Source organism: Asparagus officinalis, chromosome 6 (genome assembly GCF_001876935.1).
Source record: "Asparagus officinalis chromosome 6, Aspof.V1, whole genome shotgun sequence".
Taxonomy (NCBI): Eukaryota; Viridiplantae; Streptophyta; class Magnoliopsida; order Asparagales; family Asparagaceae; genus Asparagus; species Asparagus officinalis.
Window position 1 is genome coordinate 61,458,224 of NC_033799.1, and position 26,700 is coordinate 61,484,923.

Genomic DNA, 26,700 nt, shown 5'->3' on the forward strand with positions numbered 1-26,700 from the left:
ACCTTTTAATGAAAAGTACCTTGGTCTTTGACGAAGGTGGCCTTTTCATCTTCAAGAGACATTTAGATCTAATTATATTTGGATACCTCAATTACTATCTGAAGGACTTTCCTTTGGTGATGAAGTTTGGAAGCAGTCCTTTGAGCATATCATGTTTTGTTTAGTGAAGGCCATGTATGTATGCCATTTACCATTCTTTGCTATCCAATATCGGTGAGCTACTTTGGGTATTAGACCTCGTTGATGAAGCTTGCTCCTAGAAGTTAGTCAACTTTCTTACAAAGGGCTTTGACTTAACTTTCTTAGAAAGGGCTTTGACTTCTTTGATGTTCAATTTTTTTTCTTTGATGTCCAATTTTTTTCTTGACGGGCGTCATATTGCATTGACATTAAGTCTATGGGTGAAAATGTCTGGATATACACTTGACATGTTGGAGGGCGTCCATGCAAAAACATCTTAGTTACCTTTGAGGATCAATTAATGCAAGCTATCGCGTTTCAGTTGCACCATCCTTCCCTCATCATCCCTTGATGGAATAGTGTGGAAATAGGAGATATTTTATGTAAATATATTTTGTTGCTTTATTTAGAAGATATTATTTACCTTACTGATATAGGAAATCAGAAAGTGGTTTCTAATTCCTGATTTGTAGGAATTCAGTTTCCTATTTTAGGATATGGTATGCCAGTCCATTGTTCTATATATTAGACTGTAAATATATTTTTAAAAATAACAAGAAAATTCATAATTTCTTCATGGTATTACAACGGGTTCCTAAACCCTAGCTCTTCTTGCTTCCTCATCGTCAGAGCAATTCTCTCTTGCTCTTTATCACCATGACCAAATACGGCATGACTTTTAATTCCTCTACCTTAGAAGTTACGTCGAGCACTGCGCCCACTCCTGCAGTCTCTCCTATTCCCGATTCATCTTCACATCTCATCACCAATTACAAACTCAATGGCCAAAACTTTCTGCAATGGTCTCAATCAGTATTCATGTTTGTGTACGGCAGAGGCAAAGATGGACACCTTACTGGTAAAATTACTACGCCAGAGACTGCACATCCAAGCTTTCGATCATGGAAAACAGATGATCATCTTATTATGTTTAGAATATCTTTAAATCATCAAATATGCACTTTTAGATTTTCTAGATTTTTCTTTAATCTTTTTTTAGTATTTACGCATATCTAAATTAGACCGCTATTTACTTTTGCGCTTTTGACCGTTATTTTACCTCAATAACCCCAAATAGCCTTAGCGATGCCTCACCGCTACGCGACGCTATCCGCTATCGATAACCTTGATTGAAAGGAAAAGAAGCTATTATAAAAGAGGGTTTGGACTTTGGCAAAATAGGAAATTGAAATAAAGAGCGCAGTCTTCTATATTAAGGATGATGAGGTTCTACCTTATTGTCAATGTGGCTCATGACGATTTTCCTTCCTCCCTTTGGTCTGAGCATGATACTGAATTGATCCTCAACTTCCAAAAGGAACCTCCCCTCGCTTAGCAGTGTCATAGTATTTGTTGCAGAAGAACAATGAGATCATTGTACCTAGATTTGATGTGGAGCAACATATTTTCTTTCTCGACAGGCCTCTATTGGCTGTGATCTGGGAAGGAGGCACAGTGTGTTATCTAATCAACTAGCGACGCCCCAAAGGGTTAATGAGCTACACTTGGCCTTCATGCATAGATCCATAGAGGTGGCAGTCTAGGAAGTCGCTCCGAGAAGTTGGTCGAGTATTTAGTTGTCAAGACCTCACCTAGTTTGAGTAGATTTTCGGATGGCCTTATGGATGACGGGACACTCTCGGGGCTTGGGCAAGCATGTTTGTTTTGGAGGTTAGCAGATTCGACATGTTAAGAAAAATGTTTTAACAAGTTGTACCTAGAGGAAACAAGTGTTTTGACAACATCAAAAGAAGAATAACAGTTTTCTCTAGTACTAAGAAAAAGCTTATCATACCCTAAATAATAATTTATCCTAGGTGAATATCGAGGTGTAAAATGGGCAGAGAATCTTAAATCTGAATAACTTATTTTTATAACATTAGTTACAAAGATATAAAATTTAAATTAATAGAAAAATTTAAGTGCATATATGAAGAAAACATAGTCATGGTCATATCACGATGAAAGTTAACTAAGTTACAGAAAATATGTTTGGATTGGAGAAGCGTGGGCAACAAAGGTGGAAGGAGGGTGCTATACATCTCTCTGTCTCCTCTTTTGCTTTTGAAATCCAAAAGTATAATTTATGTTTCTTAACTATATGCTGACAATCTCCCTGACATGATATCTGTGATGATACATATGCACCAGTCGGTCCAGTCGTAATGCTTGCTAGTGCTTGTCTGCTAATTATGTTGGCGAAAACACTGTGTTCTCCAAATGAATTTGAAACCTCAGAGATTCATCTTATAATTTGTATGTGTAAATTTTATTCAGCTAATACTTTCTCATCAGTGCCTTTTTTACCTGAAATTTGTTGCTGGAGTTAACTGATAAAACAATATTGACGTATTAATCAACCAGGAAGAATGTCCTAGTTTTGTCCATTAATTTCTTCACCTGCCCCCAAAACGCCTGATGAGACCTGATTCATTATGATAGGCTGATTTCCATTGCTTTTTTTAATGTGACCTTATGTTATTAATCTAGAGGTAGGGCATCATTCATAGCTGCCATAAATGGCACTATTCCACTTTCTGGAATTTCTGTCTCCTGTCACTGTCCCTTCATTCCTTTTCTCTTATCTTTTTTATCCTAGCACATTTCTCTATTCGTGTTTGAATATGTTATCATGACATCTAGAAAAGTGGTCTGCAGTTTTCAGTTTGTCTGTTATCAGTCATTATCTAACAAATATTCGAGACAATTCCCTATTGTAAACTCCACTCTCAATTTTCTAGAATATTTTGTAAAGGATAATTTAGCTTGGGCTTCTTATGTGATAGTTAAACCATGTTACCAGCAGTACCATTCCGTACCTGCAATCTATACGTTTTATGGAAATCCAACCAGATCATTGGCGAGCAATTTGGTATAAGCCCTATTTTACTTATAATTTGGCTTGCAGGCCGAAAGTCTTGGATTCTTTATTGGACACCTTGAACATTTCAGGGTTGCAATACTTAGCTTACCCCCGCAGATAAGAATTTCAAAGATATAATATATAGGATTCATTGAAAATTTGGCGCGTGCACACAATACTGTCTCCTTCCATGACTTACCCTTACATATTTGTAAACTATTATTAATTTCAACTATATACAAAATGGAGTATGTTTTGCTCCTTCTGGCATAAAAGCTTATTGTTCCATGAGTTACTTTACTGACATTAGGTTTTTTCATATATGACTAACAATATGCACATAGGTATAGAAGCCTAAGATACATGTATTTAGATGCATTACACATATATGTTTGTGTGAATTTCAGAAAATATCTTTCTGATACCCTGTGTTTGTGTCGTGGTATGACACTCATTTCCGTGTCTATTAGCTGTAGGTAAATAGCCATTGTATGACTGATTTTGGTGCTTTACCAGATATCTAGTTTGTCTAGTTTCCTAACAGTTTCCTGGGCTCATTAAAAGTTATGTCGAATTGGAAGCTCCTGTTACATTGTTTTTCTAGATATTGATTTGTGAAGTTGAAATTTGTTGGCCATCCCTTACTGTCTGGTTTGTTAATTTTTCTCATCTTACATCTTTTCTTCCATTATTATTAAACAAACAATTTGTATTCTAACAAGACTTACTCTCTAGGATATTGTCACCATTAACAAGAAGGAGAAGGGTCTAACATGCCACCAATGCCAGCAATATTATGAAGTAAATATTGTTATTTGCTCGAACTGCAAAACCGTACGATATTGCTTTAGCTGCCTTGCTAACTGGTATGTTAACAGAGATTTAACATTCAGTCTTTCTTGTTCCTCATGGAACATATTAGAATAAATTTTTTTGCATGTTCAGAATTACAAGGATGTTATATCATGCAACTGCTTCGTATCGAACTTATGTTGTCCATGTTTTTTAAACTATAATGTCTCTGAGCCTAATCTTGTGTTTGGCAATTTCAAAAGTTGGATTGGGTTTGAACTAGTTTTTGCTTAACTAGGCTAGAGCTGGTCCATATGGGGGTTAATCCAAAAAAGAACTTTGTTAAGGACTAGGATTTGAACTAAAAAAAAAAAAAAAACTAGTTCAAAACTGACCCAAGTTTTGCCAAACTAAAAACTAGTTTTGGGACCGTTCTCGTATGCATTAGAATAGTTCTTTGGAGTTACAAAACACAGCCTAAGTATATTTACTGGAACCTACCTTCTAAAGCACCTAAGTTTTAGTTCTTTTACTTTTTCACTAACAATTTTCCTTCTAATTAACTCAATTCTATTTGAATATAAAGGTATCCCAGGCAAACAAGGGAAGATCTTCAGCATATCTGTCCAGTTTGTCGTGGTACCTGTAATTGTAAACAATGTCTCCGCGAGCATATTCTCTTGCCGGTACACGCCTTTAGCTTATTTCTATTACGTACAGTGGCTGTTTTATCTGAGTGCAAACATATAAACTTGTTGCAGATTAACAGGAAGGAAGCAAATGACAGAGTTAAGCTAAAGTGGCTACTCTGCTTGTTGAATAATCTCTTGCCTCTTCTCAGACAAATCCATGAGGAGCATAACCTAGAGTTAGATATGGAAGCCAAAATACAAGGTAATTAAGAACAATGTTCCTTTGCTGAGTAGCCTACCTTGTTTGACTATTTTGAAGAAATTGTGCCCTTTTACATTTTTTCTTTTCCTATAGGTGAAAAATTAAATATTACGGATGTAGAAAGGATTAAACTTGACAAAGAGGAGCGAATATATTGGTACAGTACCATCTACCCATGATGTCGATTGTATATAAGTTATTTCACAAGATATCGTGAAGCATATATATTTAATGAATCAATCCTACCTTATATTTGTAATTGTTTTTAACTTTTGTTGTTGTTTACTTATTTCATTATTTGTTACGTTCCAAATCTATATGTTTTGCTCATCCTTGATTTTGGAATCTATAAGTCAGAGAGGTTCTTGCTGTTATCTTGACACTTAACTTTTCATTTGAATAAAAATATGAAGTACTTTGGCGCCTCTCAACTATAGTTAATGTTATGTTCTCCCAGGGCACGTAGGTCGGATCACCTACTGATTGCACTCATCTCATTTGTTGTATTGCGGTTTCACATTAAATACCTGTAGATTGACAGTTGACATTGAATCAGCATTTCAACATGCAAAGCGGACATGAAATTATCTGTTAATGATGCATTTCACTCTTTTCAGCCTTGATAGAAAATATTAAAGTTGTTAATTTTTCCTTTTTATACAATTGTTAACTTGGAAAAGTTTTATTAAGCTTCATACATAGATTATTTTGACAATCTGTTCTCCTGTTAGTCCTGGATGTTTATCCTTTTACTAGTCGTCCCATGAAAAAGTGGTGTATGCTATGTTTTATGTTGATAATGACACCACAGCAAAATTGATGGTTGTCTTCTTTTTCTGTTGACTCCTGTGGATAACCCAAATAGATCAGGTAAACACTTAGTTGTTCTTTTATTCTTTCTATCTTTCAGTAGATGTTGTCTTGGTCATTGAGCTGAAGCATAGTACTAAGGCCTTTTGAAGAATCTATGCTTAATTAAGCACCAACTTTATTGTTGAGCTAAAATCTTGTCCTATTCCTCACTAAAATAACGATCATGTTGCTTTCCTTAAGACATTTTGTATAGAACTCAATTCAAAAGTTGTGGTCATCTCCTAGTGCTTTTAGTTTTTGCATGTAGCTCTTCATTCTGTATTTTGCGTAGATTTACCTTGAAATGTTTAGTTTGGTGATTCCCAAGTTACATTGTCCACAGTGACAATTGTTGCACATCCATTGTTGACTTGCATAGAAGCTGTTTTCATTGTCGCTATGATCTCTGCCTGACATGCTGTCAAGAATTACGCGAAGGTCGTCAGCCCGGTGGTATTGAAGCAGATGGAATTGACTTATATTACATGAACAAAGGTCAATGTCATGATGCGAATTTCAAAGGAATAAAACCTCTACCACAGAAATGGTCTGGATGGGAGAGGCAGGATTTACCTGCAAGAAAAAAACTCATTATCACTTCACCTGACCAATGTCCTAAGTGGAGGGCTAATGATGATGGTAGCATTCCATGCCCACCAAAAGAATATGGTGGCTGTGGTGATGGTACCCTTAAGCTGAAGCGCAACCTTAAAGCTAATTGGTTAGCTAAACTTCTCAAGGAAGCTGATGAATTAACTGCTAGCAGTCAATTCTTATGCGGTGATATGTCTCCAGGTTGTTCCATATGCTTCCCAAATTGTTCGTCTGCAGCAGATAAACTAAACAACTCTGGTACGCGTCAAGCTGCAGTTCGGGCAAACAGCAATGATAACTTTTTGTATTGTCCAAATGCAAGTGATTTAGAAGATGATGATATGGAACACTTTCAAAAGCACTGGGTTAGGGGTGAGCCTATAGTAGTTAGAGGTGTGCTTAAGAAAGCAACTGGACTTAGTTGGGACCCGATGGTCATCTGGAGGACTATTAGCAAAAGAATGATGCAGAAGTTTAAAGACAAGGGAAGCACAGTGAAAGCTATTGACTGCTTCGATTGGTGTGAGGTAGGCCTGCTTTTTCCTCTTATGTTTTTGATCTTATGTACTGCAATTTAGTTGCATATGACCATCATTTACTTTTTTAATTCCAACTTAATTATATTAACGGGATACTGAATATGAGTATACAACTATGTAGCATAGGTACTTCTATCATCGAAGCTGTATTGATACCGGACAATCCTACCCCCCTGCTGATATGTGCTTGCACTTGATTAAATGCGACTTTAATTGTATGACAAGCGCTTTAATTTAAAACACTTGCCAAATACTTTGGAATATATCTCATCTTCACATACGGTTTTAATCATTTTATATGTTTGAGAAATCTATTTATATTCATTTGTGCACCAAAGATTACAGAGGAAAAATGCTATAAAAATTGGCTTGTATAAAACTGTGTTTAGATATATATACCATGTTGCATAAAGTTGAAGTGACAAGTCATATTCCTTTTGCTGTTATGCTAGGTCAAAATTTAGCATATTTGTAATCATTATATGTTTTATATTATTAGAAAAGTTGTTTAGACTCGTGAATGCGTGGACAATTGTACGTGTGCATGTTATGTAGAATCCAGTTATTATTATTATACGCAATCTAAATTCATGTTATGAGGTTGCTGTGTGGCTGCATCCTTTTCGAAGAATTGCAGTGTCCAGCATCCATGTCCATGTCGTACCCCTATCCCATGTCTTTACCCTTGCTATTTAGATTGGAAGATCGTTTATCAAAATGAGCTGCCAAGAGATAGTAGTAGTGAGGGCCATCAATGCCAATGTGACTAGCGCGCTTTATCAAAATGGTTTGCCACATCATCCATTTTTTCAATTATAGCAAATGCTTATTTGAGAGGCTGGTTATTTGACATGGTAGCAAAAGGTCGTGTATATAATATCAGTAGAATACTTATTGTATGTCAGTAAATTATTTTGGACCTAGTTTATGGTGCATATAATTCTATATTTAAAATTTTGTTGATCTATAGTGTAATCACACTTTGAATCTTTGGCTGTAATTAGTTTTGGTTCATTTAGAAAAATGTATTATCAGTATCTAATTTGATGAAAGCCTCATTTTTATGCTCATGTTTGCTGCATCTAGAGTTGTTGCACTGTTTTTTAAAGAGTATGTTAAATATTCTCTTTCCTAGTTATAGGGTTCGGTCTACATAACAATATGTAGGATTTACAGTAATCCCATCATGATTACATCTTTCTCTAGTTTTTTCTTGCAAAAGAAGTTCCGACTTCTTATTTTCAATTTCTTCCACTTGAATATAGCAGTTATTCATCGCAATCACCTAGACGGTTTACCTTTAATGGTGGTATATTAATTAGTTCCTTTTTTATCTGTAAACTATTCCATAAGGGGGAAGTTTTATCTAACATTGTTCCTATAAGCATTGTTGTTTGACTATCCTAGTTAATGCCTTTTGTTTCTGTAGAGGTCTAAAACTTGTCACTACTATATAGTATATGCTCATTGTTCTTGAAGTAATATATCAAAAGGCCAAATTGATGATCATATATGCACCTTTTTCTTTACCCTATTATGTTTTCAGTAGTTTTGCCTGGAGGATACGTGGGTTGTGGATTTGATACCTTCAAATGTGCCAACCTACTAGTTCTAGACATTTGGACTTTGTTTGGCAAGGTGTTAGGTGAAGTGTTAAGGGGGTTTAACCCCTCCTTAGCTATCCCAATGAGTTAATTTGGTTAAAGGGTTAACAAACGCTTTACAAGAAATTAGTTAACCACTCATTTAGAGGGATTAACAAATCTGCCTGAAGAGGAGGTAATGAGAACAAGAATTGAAAATCTTCCATATTAGCTTAGTTTTAATTTTTGAAATTTGAATTTTTAAATTTTGAATTGTTGTTCAATTTAGTAGTTATTCAATGAGAGATTTGAGGGATTTTTATTTGTTTCCATTTTGTTTACACGTTGTGTGCACGTAGTAGTTTTCTTTATAGTAAGGTTGTATGAGACTTGAGAAGAAATGAATTATTGAATGAAAATTAAGTTATTCTTAAATGAGAATTTCTTTGTATTTGGTGTGTGAAACCCAAATGCCAATTCTAGGTGTGTGAAACCCTAGTTACTTATCCCCAAATCCATCCATCCCTCCATTCCCCTCATAGATCCCTCTCCACCACTCATTACCAAAAAAACCCTAGATCTAATTCCCCTCGCCCAGCCGTCACGCCCACATTAACCCCTCTGGTGAGTTTCTCTCCTCCAGCAACCGCCTCATCGCCTGTGGCCTTCTCCTCCACAAAACGCCGCGACTCAACCTCCCCAGATACCTTCTGCTATCAAAAAAAGTCACCGCCAACGACACCTCTTCAGCATAGCAACCGACCGTCAGCCCCCGCCGTCGGCCCTTCAACAAACCACCACGCAGCGACAGGACGCCTCTTCAGTCGCCGTTCTCTAGCACCAGGCCTCCTCAGCAGCCGTACCCATTCCATCACGACTAGCGCGCTCCATCCATCTATCACAACAGTCGGCGGCAACACTCTCGCTAGGCAGACTTATTCGCGCGTCCACCGAAAGCCTCCTCCCTCCTGTTCGTTCCGGCCTCGCACCGAAGCCTCCTCGCCTCCCGTTCTGTCCCGCCATCCACAGCCTCCCCTCCTCCGCTCTTCATCACACCCGAGGACCTCGCCGTCGTCCTCAGTCACCACTGTCGACCAGCGCCCTGAGCTACACTGTCGACAGCGTCGCCGCTCGTGCCCTCTCATCGTCGCCCTCGTCGTCATCAGATCTCGCTCCCACTCGTCGTTCGCCCTCATCGTCGAATAGACCCGCTGTCCGCTTCGCCTCTCTCCGAAGTACTCACAGAGAAGACTTCGGATCTGGTTTGTTGATCAGACCCGAGTCCAATTCATTTGGATATGATGTTCAGTCCGACGATGGTATAATTTCGTTCTATTATGTTTCTGTTAACCTCACTTTATTAGTTAATTGCATGAGTAATACATCTCTAAACTATTATCATATATTCACTGCTTAGATTATAACTGTGAGTTGAGCGTAACTGGACATGTGACTGTTGCAATTCGGATATTGATTTAGAACTTTGCAAAATGATAATGAATACTGCGATTAAATTATTTGAGATTGGAATTGTTCATGATTATCATTACATATCTTGTTAAAATTCATCCGTCACATTAATTGTTTTTTAATTAATTTCCTGCCGAATCATGAATTTTGGCGAAACGGTGCGTTGTTCACATTAAATCGCCGATTCTGATAGACCCCATACATTGTTTCGCATCAGGAGGGTTAAGAGTTACTCCTCGAAATAAGAAATGAAACTTTAAAAATTATTTACACTTTAGGATATTCATGGCAATTAAACTCTTTACCATCTTTATCTGCTGAATACAAAAACTTAACCCTTCATTTTGATTATCAAATCCAAATAGAGTAAAAATTATTCTTAACCTCTCGTGAAGAGCTAATTAAGTCTTTCCCCTTAAACCTTCTCCCTTAACCCCTTGACAAACGACATCTTGATGTCAATTTTTGAAGTGAGTTAGAAGATGCTTCAGGAAAAGGTTTTTATTTATTTGTTTTATAAAGTCGAGAATCATATAAGCAGGTGCTCTTATTTGGCGAATTAGAAGGTACTACAGAATTTTTTTATGGAGCCCGAAATGATAAAAACAGACCATCTTGTAGTGCACTTGATATTTAACATAGTCCATATTGATCATGTTGATATCCCAAATATACTAATTTTCAGTAGTTTATGTAATTTGTGTACATGCATTTAATGACGTTTTTATGACGTTTCTACTTTGTAGGTTGAGATTAATATACGCCAGTTCTTCACAGGTTACATGGAAGGTCGCATGCATGGAAATGGTTGGCCTGAAATGCTTAAGCTGGAGGATTGGCCTTCATCTAGTTTATTTGAAGAATTTTTACCCAGGCACGCTGCTAAATTTTTTGCTACAGTTCCATTTCAGCAATATACAGATCCAAAATTCGGTGTTTTGAATCTTGCTACAAGGATCCCTGATTATCGGCCCAAACCGGATTTAGGACCCAAAACAAACATTGCTTACGGATTTGAAGAAGAACTTGGCAGGGGTGATTCAGTGACCAAACTCCATTGTGATAAATCTGATGCAGTATGTTTTCTATTTATTGTTTTCTTTGTCTACCTTTGAAAATCGTACAGCTTACTTTATAGTTGATATTTGAATCTTTCACATGCCAATATTAATCAGTTAACTCCAAAATTTCCACACTATATTGGAAACAGTTTTTTGTTTTTTCCCTCTCTTGCCTTTCTTGTTATATTAATGGTTCTGTGAGAGATTATATCCAGTCAAGATGAATAGATTAAATTCTTATGTAATAAAATCAGTTTTTCCTATTTAATTCTTTAGCCTTCTTCTATTATAAATTGAGTCTCTTTTACCCTTATAATTATATTAACTTCTTATATTGCTCTCATATATATGTTTTAGATCTCTAAGTATCACTGGAGCCTTTAGACATATATAGATTAAATTCTTATATAATGAAATGAATTTCTCCTATTTAATTCTTTAGCCTTCTTCTTTTATGAATTGAGAGTCTCTTTTAGCCTTATCACTATATGAGCATTAACTTCTTAAATTGCTCTCAAATAATATGTTTTAGATCTCAAAATATCACTGAAGCCGTTGGGCATGAGTAGTGTACTTGCGATGGAGAGGTTATCACCAATATGTTTCATTTTGAAGAAGTCTTAATATAACTCTCATGTAGTATATATGTCAAGGAGCGTATATGAGAAGTTGGGCTGTTCATGGGTTGGGTCGATAGGGTTTAGACTAGTTTCATTCCTGAACCTATTTTTTCGGGATAGGTATTTTGGTGTTAGAAAGCTCTCCGATTCATAGTGATGTATGTGCTAACCTTTCTCAGGTGGGTTTGGGAAAATATTCCGGTTCAGGTTGGGTTTCATTGGGTGGGTTGATATGGGTGACTTTAGGCAGATTTCAAATGATTACATATGCATTTGTTGCTGTGTTGATATGGGTGACTTTAGGCAGATTTCAAATGATTACATATGCATTTGTTGCTGTTAATAATCTAGTCGTTCTGGACTTGCAATCAGTAGGAGTTTTTGCTGAAAATACGATAGCGATCATCGAAGTGAATATTCTCTAAAAAAAAGGTCATCACACATAATCCATATCCTAAACTACTATGGAGCATTTTAAATTTGTTTAAATTCAAGTTCGAGTAACATTATTCATGAAAAACTAAAATAATGTGCCAAATGCATTAACCGCTCTAATGTTTCAAAAAGCCTCTGGCTAGCCAGCGTACGCCTAGTCCTAGGTGGTACCTAGGCTATCTGCCTAATACCAAGCACCTAGGCGGTACTTAGGCTACTCACCTAGGTTTTAGGAGTGCGTAGGAAGCGTGAACTACATCCTTTAGGCCTTGATCGTGATTTCCTCCGTTGCAGCCTCCACGTCCTCTGACCTCCTCCAAACTCCTGTAGCCTCCAACTATGAACACTTCTTCTACCTCCGTCGAGCTTTAGCAAAACTTCCTCCATCACCACTTAAATGAAAAAAGAAATCCTCCCAGATGCCAGTCCGGTAGTTAAGCTTTTTATAGCATTGACGTTTACTATCAATAAGTGTAATTAAAAAACAAAAAATAGGAAAGCTGCTTAGGCCCTACCTAGATCCCGCCTAGACTCTACGTGTTGGGTCCAACTCCTAGGTTGTCTAGCGCTTTCTCTAACCTTGATCTGCTCATAGTAAGGCAATAATATCAACAAGTACTAAATTATTTTATAACGTGCTATTCTTTCTATTGCTTTAGGTGGTTATGCGTATGGGTCCAAGTCAGGTGGGTTAGGATATGGGTTTAAGTAGATTTCCGATAAATCTTAACCTACAATGATTTGCTTTTACCTGTGTTTAAAACCGTTCAAACTCGTTTGGGTGTGTTCACATGGAAAAATGACCCTCATTTTATAGGTCTGGGTAGCTTCAACAAGCCCGACCTAATGGACACCCCCTAGTAAGGAATGCATTGATGATGAGCAAATGACTCTCTCTCTCTCTTGCTTTCTCTCGCTATTCACAGACCATGGGAAATATTTGTTGTCAACATAACATTCATGTTATGAAAAGAAATGGTATCAGCTGTTATACGAGGAGTCTTTAGTGGAATTGTTTAGTTATGCCTCACACTCTGCTTAAGTGTTTAGAACTTACCTCTCTAAATTCTCTCAAATAACATGGGTAACAGAGCCTCTCCTCTCCTCTCAAAATCTGAACACATCCGTCTATTCTAGTCTTTAGTAGGGTTTCTCAGTTATGCGTCACACTTTGCTTGTGTGTTTAGAATTTATCTCTCTGAATTCTCCCAAATAACATGGGTAACAGAGCCTCTCCTCTCAAAATCTGAACCCATCTCTTTCTTCAAATCCCTGACCCTAAACAATAGCCCTTCCTCAACCACGCAGGTGCTCACTTTCCCAACTTCACTACCAAAATCCATTCGCCAAATCTCGGCACTCAGCCCCAACATTGCCTGACGTCACACTGCGCCCATCCTCGACCTTGCTGTCGCACAGTCCCATTTAACTAATTTATTTGTTGCTGCAAAAAATGCTGCCGGCTGTTTCCTTCCCCTTCCCCGGTCTAGCAACTCCATCTATCACCATCTGTTGCGACCCTCACTACCCCTGACAACATCATTGACGACATTGTTTTAAAAAACCTCCGTCTAGTCTGCCTGGGCATACGCCTAGACCTCGGTGGTACATTGGCCACCTAACTAGCGCCTAGCGCCTAGACGGTACCTAGGCTGCCCATTAGGTTTTGGGAGTGTTTAGGGAAATATTGTCTGCTTACGTTGACTGCACCCTTTAAGCCTTAATCGTGATTTTCTATGTTGTAGCCTCCTAAGTCCTCCAACCTCCTTCAAACTCGGTTAACCTCTAAATATGAACACTTCCACTACCTCCTCCACCTTCAGCAAAAATTCCTCGACCATCGCTTAAATAAAGAAAGAAATCCACCTAGACAGCAATCCGACACCTAAGCTTTCTATAACATTAACATTTACTATCAATTATTATAATTAAAAAATAAAAAAAATCTCCTAAGCTCTAGGCGACGGGTCCAACACCTAGGCCTCCTAGCGTTTTCTATAACATTGTTAGTTATTATTTTGGCTATTTAACATTTAAGTATGCATGGTTTATTGTGGAGCTAGGATTGCTATCTATTTTTTTTACAAATTTATATGAATTTAATATATTTTTATTAATTATTATAATTAAATAATTTAAAAATAGCCAAATGCCTAGGCGCCGCCTAGACATACGCTTAGGCGTCTAGGCGCTGGCTCAAACGCCTAGTCCGCCTAGCGCCTTTTGTAACGTTGATTGACGAAATAGCTACGCCACGCTACCCCTTCACTGCTTCCCATTGTTTGATTTTTGGGCGTAACACCCCTTCTTCAGTTTGGTTTGAGCAATTGAGGCACATGCTTGTGGTTGGGTACGGATACCCAAGTTTGCTTTCCGAGTTGTTTTTTTGGAGGATCCTTAATTTGGATTGAGACATGATGTGGAGTCCAAGGAGGTACCTGTGGTGGAAGGCTCAAAAGTGATCTCTCGCAAGACCACAAAATGACACTTGATTGAAATAATGTGTGTGGTGGAGGAGGGTTATTGAGATCTTTGTTGTTGGTTGAGAGAAGGATATCATTTCTTGTTAGTCTACAAGCAAAGTCCAAATGTTGCTCCCAAAATACTACTCACTGTTCATTCTGTAGTAGAAAAGGAAATCCAATATTAAAACTATCACCCTCGCCAATAACGTGAACTGGTTTTCTCTAACTTGAGGATTATAGAAAAGGACTATTGAAAGGCTTGTAAATTTTGTTGAAATTTCAGTCGGTAAATTTTGACTATTGGATTTTAAATTGAATTGCCTTTTATACTACAGAATGAACAGTGGGTAGTATTTTGAGAGTGACATTTGGATTTAGATTGTAAACTAACGAGAAAAGATATCCTTTCTCTCGGTCAACAACAGAGATCTCAATAACCCTCCACCACACACATTTTCTCAATCAAGTTTCATATCTGTGATCTTAGATCACTTTTGAGCCTTCAACCACCCTAGTCGCTGCCATACTTTCCACAAAAAGACAAAACTAAGGCAAACCTAACTCTTATCCTCCCAAAAACAGCGGACAAAGCTAAAACAGACAGCCACCTTCATGTTCCTTCTCCCGAGCTCTAAAAAAAAACTACAAACACAATTGAACTACATTGACTGCCAATTTTTGTCACTGGGCACCTTCCCACATCTGATGAGATCTACGACCCCGTGCATCCCTTCTAGTCATCATCGACGATCCGCACGCCAAGATTCTTCGACAAAGTTTCCAATAAAATTCTTAGAGATAGATCTGATCATAGTTGATCAAGATTGCCCCCCATCAAAATGGTGCTGGCTCCTTAATCTTATTCTTGTGCACAAATCCTAATCCTCATGTTTTGTGTTATCCAGGAAGTTCCCTAAATACACTAGTCATCTTGTTAATGGCAATTTAATATGGTCTTCAACTCAAATACAAATATATTAAGTATCTCATGCTCAAGGTATATTTTACCCAATTCTTACAATTATCTAACACGAGGGATATGGTTCAAATTCTTTTTTACTTGATATGTCCCATATCATTATGCTTGTTTCTAGTGGATGTTAATTCAGTAAAAGTAAATGCTTTTATGGGTAAAAATAATGATGTAGATTAACTGAACGGATAAATATCTAGCTTAGATTTAATATACTTTGCGTTGACACTCAATTTCCTCTGGATTATCGTTCTCCTTTTTTTTGGCTCATCTCTCAGTTCATCTTCTCATAGAATAATTAACTGTTCTGGCCTTTATTCTCATTCTTTCTGTTGTTTTTTTTCTTCGTCTTGAACAGGTAAATATTATGACACACACAACAGAGTTAAGAATATTTGATTGGCAGTATGAGAAGATAAAACAGTTGAAGAAAAGGTATAGAGATGAGGACTTGCAAGAACTATATACAGATGTTTGTAAAACCACACCTAAGAATGTACCAAATAAACATCCTGGAACTTTGGGCTCTCCATTTAAAGTGACTGAGGGTTCATCACCAGCCATGCCTAAACCTCTTGAGGGCATGGAGCAGAGTTTGACATTTGATGAGATGCTTACGGGGAATCCACTCGATGTGCCGGAGCCTAATTCAGAGGAATCCATAAAGGGTCTCCAGATGAGCAAAAAGCTAAGGATGCTTGATAATGAAACGCTTAATCTTATAGTACCTATTCCTGCACCCTGCGATGGACATATGGCTGCAGAGATCAATATTGTTGGAAAGGTTGAGGAGTTTGGAGTCAATGGTGCATCTGAGGATATCTCTAGTTCATTTGAAGGAAAAATAACAGACAATGGTGGTATGTTATCTTCACGAAGCTATGATAATTTCCTAAATCTTGTTCTTCCCGAATGTATTAACTTTATTATCCAAAGATTGCATTTGCATAAAAGTTCGGTGTTGAGAAAAAATGTTCATGTTGGTGATCAATTTAATAATCAAGTACCTTGTTCGTTACCGAGCACGGAGCTTGGTGAAACTACAATATCACATAATATATCTTTCACAAAAATCCATCTTGCAGGTTTGTCAAGAGCGAAGTAACTCTTTTGTTACCTACTGCAAAATTCCGTTAACTTTACCCATTATCTGGCTCTTGTACTTGTGGTTTCAACTGTATATGCTTTTCTCAAAAGGAAAAAAAATTGTCAGGTATGAATTCTCTCAAGCAGTCCTGTTTTAATTGTGCCAGAGTCGGTAAAATTAGATGCAAAAGATGATTCAAAAGCGGAGAGCAGTTTAGAAGGCAATCATGGAGGTGCTGTTTGGGACATATTCCGCAGGCAAGATGTCCCACAGTTAATTAAGTACCTTCAAAAACACTGGAAGGAATTTCGACATATCAGTAATCGTCCTGTTGATTCGGTGAGAATATATTTCTCTACCTTAGAATTATATATGAGAGAATATATGATAACCCAGTCATATATATACAGGTTGTTCATCCTATTCACGATCAGACATTTTACCTAAATGAGTATCACAAGAAGCGGCTTAAAGAAGAGCTCAGTAAGTGTTTTTTTATTAACAAATAGTTTGTTGTTTAAGATTTTCTATGTACAGGTAGTTGTTCTAATAGGTTGCAATTTTCATATTTTGTGGATTTCTTTTTTTGTAATTCTTAATTTACTATCTTTTACTTTATGTTCACATGCAGATGTGGAACCTTGGACATTTGAGCAGCATCTTGGAGAGGCGGTCTTCATTCCAGCTGGGTGCCCATATCAATTGAGAAATAAAAAGGTCAGACAACTGCAAGATGTAAATTTTTTGACTCTATCGATGTAACCTGTGTGTAGTTCACTTTAGCATTCATATTTATGCTCCATTGATTGTTTGGCAGTTGATTGTTGATATTGATCTCAGTGTTAATATGTCGGGTTCAATTTCGATATGTGCTTTTATGTACAAATACAGTAAAGGTTTCTGTTGCATGTGTGACTTTTATTGCCATGAAGTTCTTAACCTGTACACAAGCTTTGTGTTTCTAGTAAATAATCTTAAGTTCTAGTTTTGTTTGATTTTTCTGTCTACTAGGTAGGAGGAAGTAAAATTTTAGAGATCCTTTACATGATGTTGCTTCATTATGCTGTTAATCCATAAAATATTCTCAGATTAGGCTTCTATGCTTTACTTAAGCCATTAACTTCACAGTGGTGTGCTTTAGGCAGAAAAAGTAGAAAGTCAAACTTAGTAGAGTAGCGTCTCTTCTCTGTTCAATGCCAGTTTATGAGACACAATAACAAACACAGTGACATAACACTAGTGGAGGTCTTGTTGCTTTAGGACGGTGACAAGATTTTGTGAAGCCTCCGAGTTGATAGTGACAATTTAATTGAATTGGAATGATGATGAAAGGCCACAAGTTCAAGAAGCATGATTTCTTATCTTTGGATCATCTGTTATTTATAGGGAAGTAGCGCACTTCGTTTGCTATTGATATTTATATTGAAGTTGTTAAAATCCAAAACTAATGTGAATTTTATTGTGCAAATGACTCAGTTATACAACACGTAATTCATATTAGATGAAATTGACAAATGTCTCAATTTCATAAATAATATGGAAATTCTGTGACTGTTTGGAATAGAACAGTATAGAACGAGTCCCATTATGGACCCAAACATGAATGTTTGACTTCCGAATACGGGAAATTTACTGCTGTCATACTAATTCTTTCTGGGTTCTAGATCACATATGCACGCTTTGTTTAAACGAGCAATTGGGAGACCGAATTCTACTGACTGAAATTTCAACAAAATTTACCAGCTTTTCTATAGTCCTCAGGTCGGAGAAAACCAGTTCACTTTATTGGCGAGGGTGATATTTTGAATATTGGAATTCTACAGTCCTTTTATATCCTTATTTAAGAGCCAAATCTTGCAATATAGATGGCGATCAGATATTTAACCTTTCCTATTCCTGTATTTTAGTTTATTTCTACATATCCTTCTTATGTCTCTCTTTTCGGATAGACACATGCTTTTTCTTCGATTTATCTTGAAGCATGTATGGGCACATAAGATATTGGGAACTCTCCCTTTAATTCCCTTGTTAAAAAAATAGAAAACTAGGAAAAAGGAGCATATTCTGAAAGCACTTATTGAATTTTAAGGCGTCCTTGATCAAATTCATAACATCCTCAATCTTATTATCACTTCTAATGGTTTGTCAAAAGTACAAAATACTGATATGAAGTCTGAATACTCTTTCTGATGCATGTGTCTCACATATCCTCCACATCATATTAATTTAAAATTTCTGGATTTACGATCGCAAATCAATTATTTGGATTCTCTGTCCTCAATAGTGAATGTCCTACAAGCACCATAAGATGACAACTTGTCTCCAGTGTGAACATCATTGTTGAGTGCATTCCTGGTGGAGTTGTTTGCTTCCTGCTTGATCTTGTTTCCCATGCATTATGAAAGTTTTACTGTTCATTTCAAGTTGTTCAATTGCCACAAGCAAATTAATAATTTCTTCTAATAGCATGGCATTCATTTGCAGTAGCAGGATATCTTCTTATTGAAATGAGCTAATGCACTTTTTATTAATCCTTGTTGTTCAACTTAGTCTTCATACAAGCATCAGTAAGATCACGACAATCGTCTAAAAACCAAACTTGTATGTGATAGCTTTAAAACTATTACTTATCAAACTCTGGAACATGATAATCCTGGACCTGTGCTATCTTCGTCCCAAGAAAATGCCTTAAAACACCAAAATTTTCATAAAAAGCTCGCATACAACTTTAACAAAAGATACTCTGGTGACAATAGAATAGCATCTTAGGATGAGCATAAATTGTACGAAAGTTCTCAAATGTTTTTATAGAATCCGCTTAAGCCACGGATAACCTTCTTGAGACAACAAATTTTAGTAGTCCCTCTGAATCTCATAATTGGTGGCTGACTTATGTTGAGCTTCTCCTTAAAATCATCATGCAAGAATGAAGTGTAGCTTTAGAGCAATAGATGTTGGCAGCGACAGATCTGGGATGGCTGGTGCAAGTAGGTGTGAGGCGATGAGGGACTGTCATGTTTCGATTGTGAAAACATAATATACTTTGTACCATGTTGTGATTGGAAGATGACCTGGTACAAGAGAGGAAAATCATATTTTATCTGTAAGCAAATTAATTATATTGTTTTCCAAAGTGAAACCAAGATGTTAACTTACAATTTAACTTTATTTTTCTTATGGTATTTTAAACACAAAATATTTATGGATCTGAACAATTTTACTGATGCAATTGTTTTCTTGCGACTATTGAGTACCTTTCTGTTGGCATGCTAAAGTAGCACAAACAGGGTTGAAGTATACATTAGCTCATAGTGTGCTTCGCAATCAAGTCTCTAAAGTTACGTAACTTACATGTGAGAATTGTCTTGTAGACAAAACTACAATAAGACCTTTTGAAAAAGCGAGCATGTCTGCGCAACAACTTATCCACTCATATTTGTGGTCCAATGAATGTGAACACAAGAATTGATCATCATATTTATCATTTTGCATTGATGAATTTATCATGGATATCTGATTTCTTACAAATCTGACATACTGAATTGCTTAGAACATCATAACAAGGTTGAGAATTATCTTGCGTACAAATGCTGGAAGAGCGGATTTCTTAAGATCACATTAACTGTTTGACCAATTAGAATACTTAGCGATGAGAATAGAATTGTCTTACAGCTGACTGTTCCACATATATACAACAAAATGTTGCGCCAAGAGAGAATGGGAAGCTTCTAGACATTGCAAGTCCCATGATGATGCGAATGAACCTATGGATATCTTATTAGAGAGGTACATTATTGACTGATATGCATGTTTTTAACCATGTGCTTTCTGAATCATCACTTTCAACTCTATATGATTTATGAGCCATGAACATTGACGATTTACACACTTCTCTTTCATATGAGAACTGGGAAAGGAAGGCATAGATCTTCGTATGCTTCTCCAAAGCATTCTTAAGTCTCCAATAATTTATGCTTTTTTAGGAGAGCCAGATGGGTGCATGAGTGAGTGAGTGTAACAGCATATAGAAGGATATTTCTTGCTCATCATAGTGGTGACCAGGTACTTACAGACAGCTCACCAAGTTTTCCAGTCAATCGGAGGAATCTTTTCCTTCTCATCTTAGGGACAGGGAGAGCAACATGCCTGATGAAATAGGCTCACCAAATCAGAATGGTCATTCCTGCAAGATGCAAGACTATTGGGAATACCTAGGTTCTCAAAATCAAGATAAAGCAGATGGGTCGATCCACAGGTGCAAGGCATGCATTTTGGTGAGGGGCTGTACTAGAGTAGAAGTGCTAGGAAAGTTTTTACCTAATGGTGAGATTTGCAGTAGGTTATATTGTTGCAGTTGCTGTTTCAAATAATTGCAATTAGTTGATACTACCAAAAATTTATCTACCTCATCAAGTAAAGAAAAGTCTTACCTGGAAGTTCATGTGGTTCCATGTTCTGATCCTAATAGTTGTTCAAGCAGTTTTGTCATATGACAGTTTTATATCAGAAATTTACTGTCAAATCTTGCTTCAGCAGATGTAGGTACCAAATTGGCGTACTCAATAGGATGATTCATTTTCGTGGGGGGCCATATTCCATCAAAGATTCATCAATTTTTGATATTCAGTTTTGTATGCTAAATGTCTGGTTAAGATAACATTTTGAATATGAATTTAATTAATACGTAAATTGCGGCCTAATCTAGGTTGCATGGGTACAGGTACGGTTGTGGCATCGATATGGTTACGGGTCACGGCAAAATTGTGAGTAGAGTACGGGGAAATGACTTTATATATGCATGTTATGTATATTTATATGTATTAAAATTAATAATATACATAAGATCAATATACGAGAAATAGATGTGAAGTCTAGAATGTACATCCAAGAAGTGTATTGGAAGTGTTTTAAATTAAATCATGTATTATATAATGGTATATACGCCCGAATAAACCTATGAATATATCGTGTCCAAGAGGTTTGGGTATGGGTACGGCGAAGTGTCGGGTAGGGATATGGCTTCCTAATAGAAGTACCTAGGTAACATAGGACCTAATTAATTCAGGAATTTATACACCAATGTTCAGCAACAACTCTATTGACTTCCATAGCAGTAGCACACTCTATTTCCTATTCTCTTAAATATTTTAATTTCCTTGTATTATGATGAAGTTGGAATTATGAGGAGTTTCAGAGGGTTGGTTTTGTTACTTGAGATGCTATGTAATTGATTTTGTCAAAATTTTTAGAAAAAGTTTTTTCTTTGAATTATTATGTATTATGTCTTTTTACATTCTAGAAAATCTCTTGAATGTTGGATTTTACTTCATGATACTTTCGACTTGATCTTATGCGTATACAAGGGTTATTAGTTATCTCAAAATTTAACTAGGTTTTGTAAGTTGCTGGTGCAATCTAATTGCATAATCTCCTTTGAAACTAGGATCTTAATGCTTATTAGTTATGTATCTTATTTAAATTTCAGTCTTGCATCAAAATGGCCCTTGACTTTGTTTCGCCGGAAAACGTTGGTGAATGTGTTCGGTTGACTGAAGAGTTCCGTTTGCTTCCACGAACCCATAGGGCAAAGGAGGATAAACTAGAGGTATTTGTATGTTGCTCGCTTTCTTATTATCAAATATTGTTCCTTATCTAGGTTGTTTTGCTATGATATAATTGTTTTCCTGTGCCTATGTGTAGAATCTATATGTAGATTATTTTTGAGTTATTTGCATATCAAACTTAATACAAGGTACATTATAGTTTTGTCTGTGATGGAATATGATTTACATGGGATAGTTGTGGAACTTCTATTTCTGAATTAGCAAAGTTTCATAATGTGAAAATAATTAGCGCCCATAATTTTATTCATCTCCACTAGCTTATATAGGAAGAATTACAATCAAATAAGTTGATATACATAATCTAGATGTTAAGATAATAAATCAAGTGGTTGCGTTGAACAAGGAAAATGTGACAATCCTTGATCATGGTGATCATGTTCCTTACTAGGTTGTTTAATAGATTAGATTCTTTAGCGCTCCCCCTCAAACTGCAGTGCAGTTATTACCGAAGTAAAGCTTGCTGATGAGTGTATGAAGAAACCTTCGGTGCCAATGTAGATTGAACACAAGGTTTTAAATAGCGACTGACATGTTGGACATAACGACCAACATGTCGGTTTGGGAGCTCCAATTCCACGATCAAGGTTTTAAATATCGGTTATTGGGGATTTATCGGATAACGGATATCGAATATATATCATGGATAAGTAATATTTGTTGGAGTGACATTACCGGATGGTGATATACATAATATAATAATCTAAAATATAATCTAACCATACTTAATGAAATATACACATAAAAATGTAAATAGTTATGTTTAGCATCACTAACTAATGGTAGAAACTCGGGTCGGGTCGGGTTTTAAGTGCACTGAAAAGGTGTCCGCTGCCCAAAATCGAAACTCAAATCAAAGGCCAATATTTCTGATTTTTGGGCCGACAATATCACTGATAACTCACTTTATTACCGTATTATCGGTGATAAACATTCAAAAACAATGACCGATTTAGAATCGAACTTATCATAGCAGAATGCTCCGAAAATAGATAAATTGTCGATAATATCGGTTTATCGGCCGATAATTAAAACATTGGCCACTATATCATACTTCCAAAGGTGTATTTCATTTGGGGGACAAATATCGGGACATGTCAGTATATATCGGACATATCGGGCGATATGTCGGCCTCCAAATATCAACCGACATGCTAATTTTTATTAACTTATTCATACTGTCTTGGGTTTAGACCCAAAACTAAAACTTAGTTTATTTAGTTGTGTTCCCAATTAAAAGAACCCGATAGCCATGTCTAGGGCAAAATCGTGCCCAAAAAAAAGTTGTTGTGCTCCTTTGCTTACTCTTTAGGGAAAAATCAACTTAGCGTTCTCCGCTGTAATTCATTGTCGGATTGGGGTTTCAGTAAAGAAGGGTTTCTCTCTCTCTTGCGCTCTCTTTCTCTTTCGATCAAGAAGCAAGTTTCTCGAATCGGTTAGTGACTCTAAACATCATATGTTATTTACATTTTGTACGTTTAGATTATAGATTTTGTTAAGTAGTGCATTTAGAACATTATATTGTATGTATGAACACCATGTGCTATGACAATCCTATAATTACTACATATCCCCCTAAATTTCCCCGATTTCCTCAATTTGGCATGAATTATAGTTGTCCGACATGTTCTTGACATCCGACATTTAAAACCTTGATTGAATATGAGACATGGGTAGAGGAGATAGATAAGATTGCATGCAAGAAAATAACGCTGACAAGGCTACCTATGAAAAAGAAGATCGACAAGGTTCCACGTGACAAGAGGTCGATATGACTACGTGTAAGAATAAAATGTCGATGTTAGTAAGTGTGAGAAAATGAAATCGTCGAGATATGTGCAAGAAGAGAAACCAGATAAGTGCATGCATGAAGAAGAGATCGTTGAGACTACATGAACAAGTACATAAACATGAGTCGAAACACAAGTTCAATGAAATTATGCAAGGTTCAATGTGGTTTGTGAAATTTAGGGCAGTATTCCTTCCAAAATGCAGTAAGATAACTTGAAAATTTGTCAAACTTTAGAGGATAGTTCTCTGAAAATATGAAATAGTGACCCATGACTAGTTAGAGGTTTAGGAGATTTCAAGATTGTTTGTCAAAAGTATTGCGAGCAAGAAGGTCATTGTTGGTCGAGCCTTTGAGGATGATAGACTGAATTATATAAAGATGTAGCTACAAAACCTACCTGAAATAAATGAGGATGCTATTGCTAGAAGAAACAAGAGATGATAGACTAGATCTCGACAAAGACGACGTGATCTTACCGAGAATCGAAATCTGATAAGGTGAAGAAGATGATTGGCACTTGGATTTCGAATTTTGATCAAAGAGACCCAGTGGTTTGAGAGCAAGATCAAAAGCTAGAGGCAACGAGATATGATTATGGAAAATGCTAACGAGAGATGGCAGGCAAAGTGGGCAAATGAATTGAGACGACGACACTGAGTTGATAAACATAAGCGATGGCGATGAGTTCTGTTGTTCATTGGGCCATAAAGGGGAAGAGCATGCAAACCGCCTTTGCGGTTCGAGGTTTTGGAAGATTCTCTACCTTAGGGGTTTGGCTTTGATATCATTTAAAAAATTAATTGGAGTCGATCATTCTATTCATATCTCCACTAGCTTTTATAGGAAGAATTGCAATAATAAGTTGAGATACATAATTTAGTATTGACATACAGAATCAAGTGCTTGCATTGAGTAGTTAGAATATAACAATCTTTGATCATAGAGATCATATTTGTTAGTAGATTGTTTAATAGATCAAATTCTCTAACAGATATGTAAAATATGGGGGAAAATGTCAAGTAACAATTTATTCTCTGAAGGACACGAGCTTAAATGTTTGAAATGTATAAAACATGTTTGAAATGTTTTATACAGTTGTGGTGGATATGCAAATATGGATGCAAATATCTAACAATCTATGTTAAAGTATTCAGAGACAAAAAATTATTATTAGAGAGTGGCAAACATTACAATTTATAATATGAACCAAGATAGAATCTAGTCTCCTCTTAGATGAACAAAACTAAGAGAGAAAAATCTTGTTAAAGAATACAAAAAACTCTCCCACAAATTTATATAATATTAAAGACTAAATATGCTTAAAAAAAGGAATACTGAGTCGCTAACTAGCGGTATTCACTTACTGTTTTACTATGTTTCGTTTTTATAGTTTACTATAAATTTTCTTTTATTACAGCTCTACCTAGCATGCTATTTTTTTTTGTCCACAGAGTTATGTTGTCTTTTAAACAAGAACAACTTGTGTATGTTGATGTGTGAATGCACATGCTTGTAGATAATTATTCTTGGTAAGAGGATAGGCTCATGAGGGTCGGATTGAAAGGGGTCTGATCTAAACATGATGTAGCTGCAATGGGGGGATGTTTTGATTATGTAGAATGTAATTGGAGACTAACAAGTGGTAGGAGAAGTGGTCTTTAGAGAAGGTCAAAGGACATTCTTTAGTCTGGCTTGATGGCTGAAAGAAGGATTAGAGTTTGGAGATGGTTTTAGCAGAGTTTTTGGTGGTTGTAGGCCATAGGAAATAAGCATCAGAGAGGAAAGGAAGTGCTACTAGGAATGAGAGAAAATGAGCGATAGATGATTTGAGATAGAGAAACTAAGGATAAGGATAATAAAAAAAGTTAAACTTTCGCTTCACGTCTAAGGACTCATAGCTTCAAAGAGAGATTTCTCAAACTCATATTTTTTCATTCATCAATGTCTATCTCTAAAGTTAGAATACATATTAATTGTAAAGAAACCTAGTTTTAAAAATAAATCTCAACCCTAACAACAAATCACAACAAGTAAACAAAAAAAAAATCAACTAATAAAACAAAATAATCAACTAACTAAATATCTAATCAAATATCAAGTACAACTCTAACGACATTATTGTAATGCTAACCAAGTTTCCTATTTCAACCATAACAATTGTGACCCTATAAGTTGTCTGCATCAAATCTCCCATTATTAGAGAAAACTCGATCTCGATTTTTATCACTTTTATAAATAACAACAAATAGTACTGCAATAGTATTGCTAATAGTGTTAGCGCCATCTTCCACAATGGTATCACCCAATAGCAGTGATATATGCACTTTCTGTTCGCAAAAACGGTCAATAGCGCCTCATACGGTGGATAGCGATGATTGCGAATAAAATTTGCTTTTTGACAGCTAGTTAAAAGTGGTTTCCACTTTATTTTTTTAATTAAACCTGACCAGCATCCGCAAGACTTGATGTTTGAAGTCATTACCAATCATTGTTTTTGTCCTCTCTGAGGCTCCCCCTCGTGATCAAACTCTTAAAAAATCCTAGCCCTAAAAAAGGTCACTGCCTCCCACCTTCCATGACTTTCAGTATCTTCCTAGCGCCTCCCACTGCCTCTGGCACCTCTCTCGCACCTCCTCTCACCGTCATAACACCTCTCACCTTCGCTCGTCGTGAGCTCTTCCTATTGTAGTCCTCTTACCGCTCATCTCATCTTCTAAAAAATGATGACTTCTCAACTCCTCCGGTCCTCTTCGATATTATGTGATAGTTACATGTCTATTTCATACTTAGGATCTCTTTAAATCATCAAATATGCATTTTTAAACTTTTCTAAATTTTTTTAAAATACTTGTACATATTTAAATTAGATCGCTTTTTAA

The 26,700-nt window shown here is 36.4% G+C and overlaps 1 protein-coding gene across 1 annotated transcript in view; it reads left to right on the top strand.

Moving 5' to 3' along the window:
* LOC109846237 (lysine-specific demethylase JMJ25-like) overlaps positions 962 to 26,700 on the top strand; it is a 40,543-nt gene continuing 14,804 nt past the window's right edge. Inside the window, exons 1-12 of the mRNA XM_020415461.1 lie at positions 962 to 1,039; positions 3,779 to 3,909; positions 4,422 to 4,521; positions 4,597 to 4,729; positions 4,823 to 4,886; positions 5,925 to 6,702; positions 10,514 to 10,843; positions 15,680 to 16,181; positions 16,575 to 16,747; positions 16,819 to 16,891; positions 17,040 to 17,125; positions 21,894 to 22,013. Of these exons, the coding sequence (XP_020271050.1) occupies positions 962 to 1,039; positions 3,779 to 3,909; positions 4,422 to 4,521; positions 4,597 to 4,729; positions 4,823 to 4,886; positions 5,925 to 6,702; positions 10,514 to 10,843; positions 15,680 to 16,181; positions 16,575 to 16,747; positions 16,819 to 16,891; positions 17,040 to 17,125; positions 21,894 to 22,013 (2,568 nt within the window). The remainder of the gene's footprint in view (positions 1,040 to 3,778; positions 3,910 to 4,421; positions 4,522 to 4,596; positions 4,730 to 4,822; positions 4,887 to 5,924; positions 6,703 to 10,513; positions 10,844 to 15,679; positions 16,182 to 16,574; positions 16,748 to 16,818; positions 16,892 to 17,039; positions 17,126 to 21,893; positions 22,014 to 26,700) is intronic.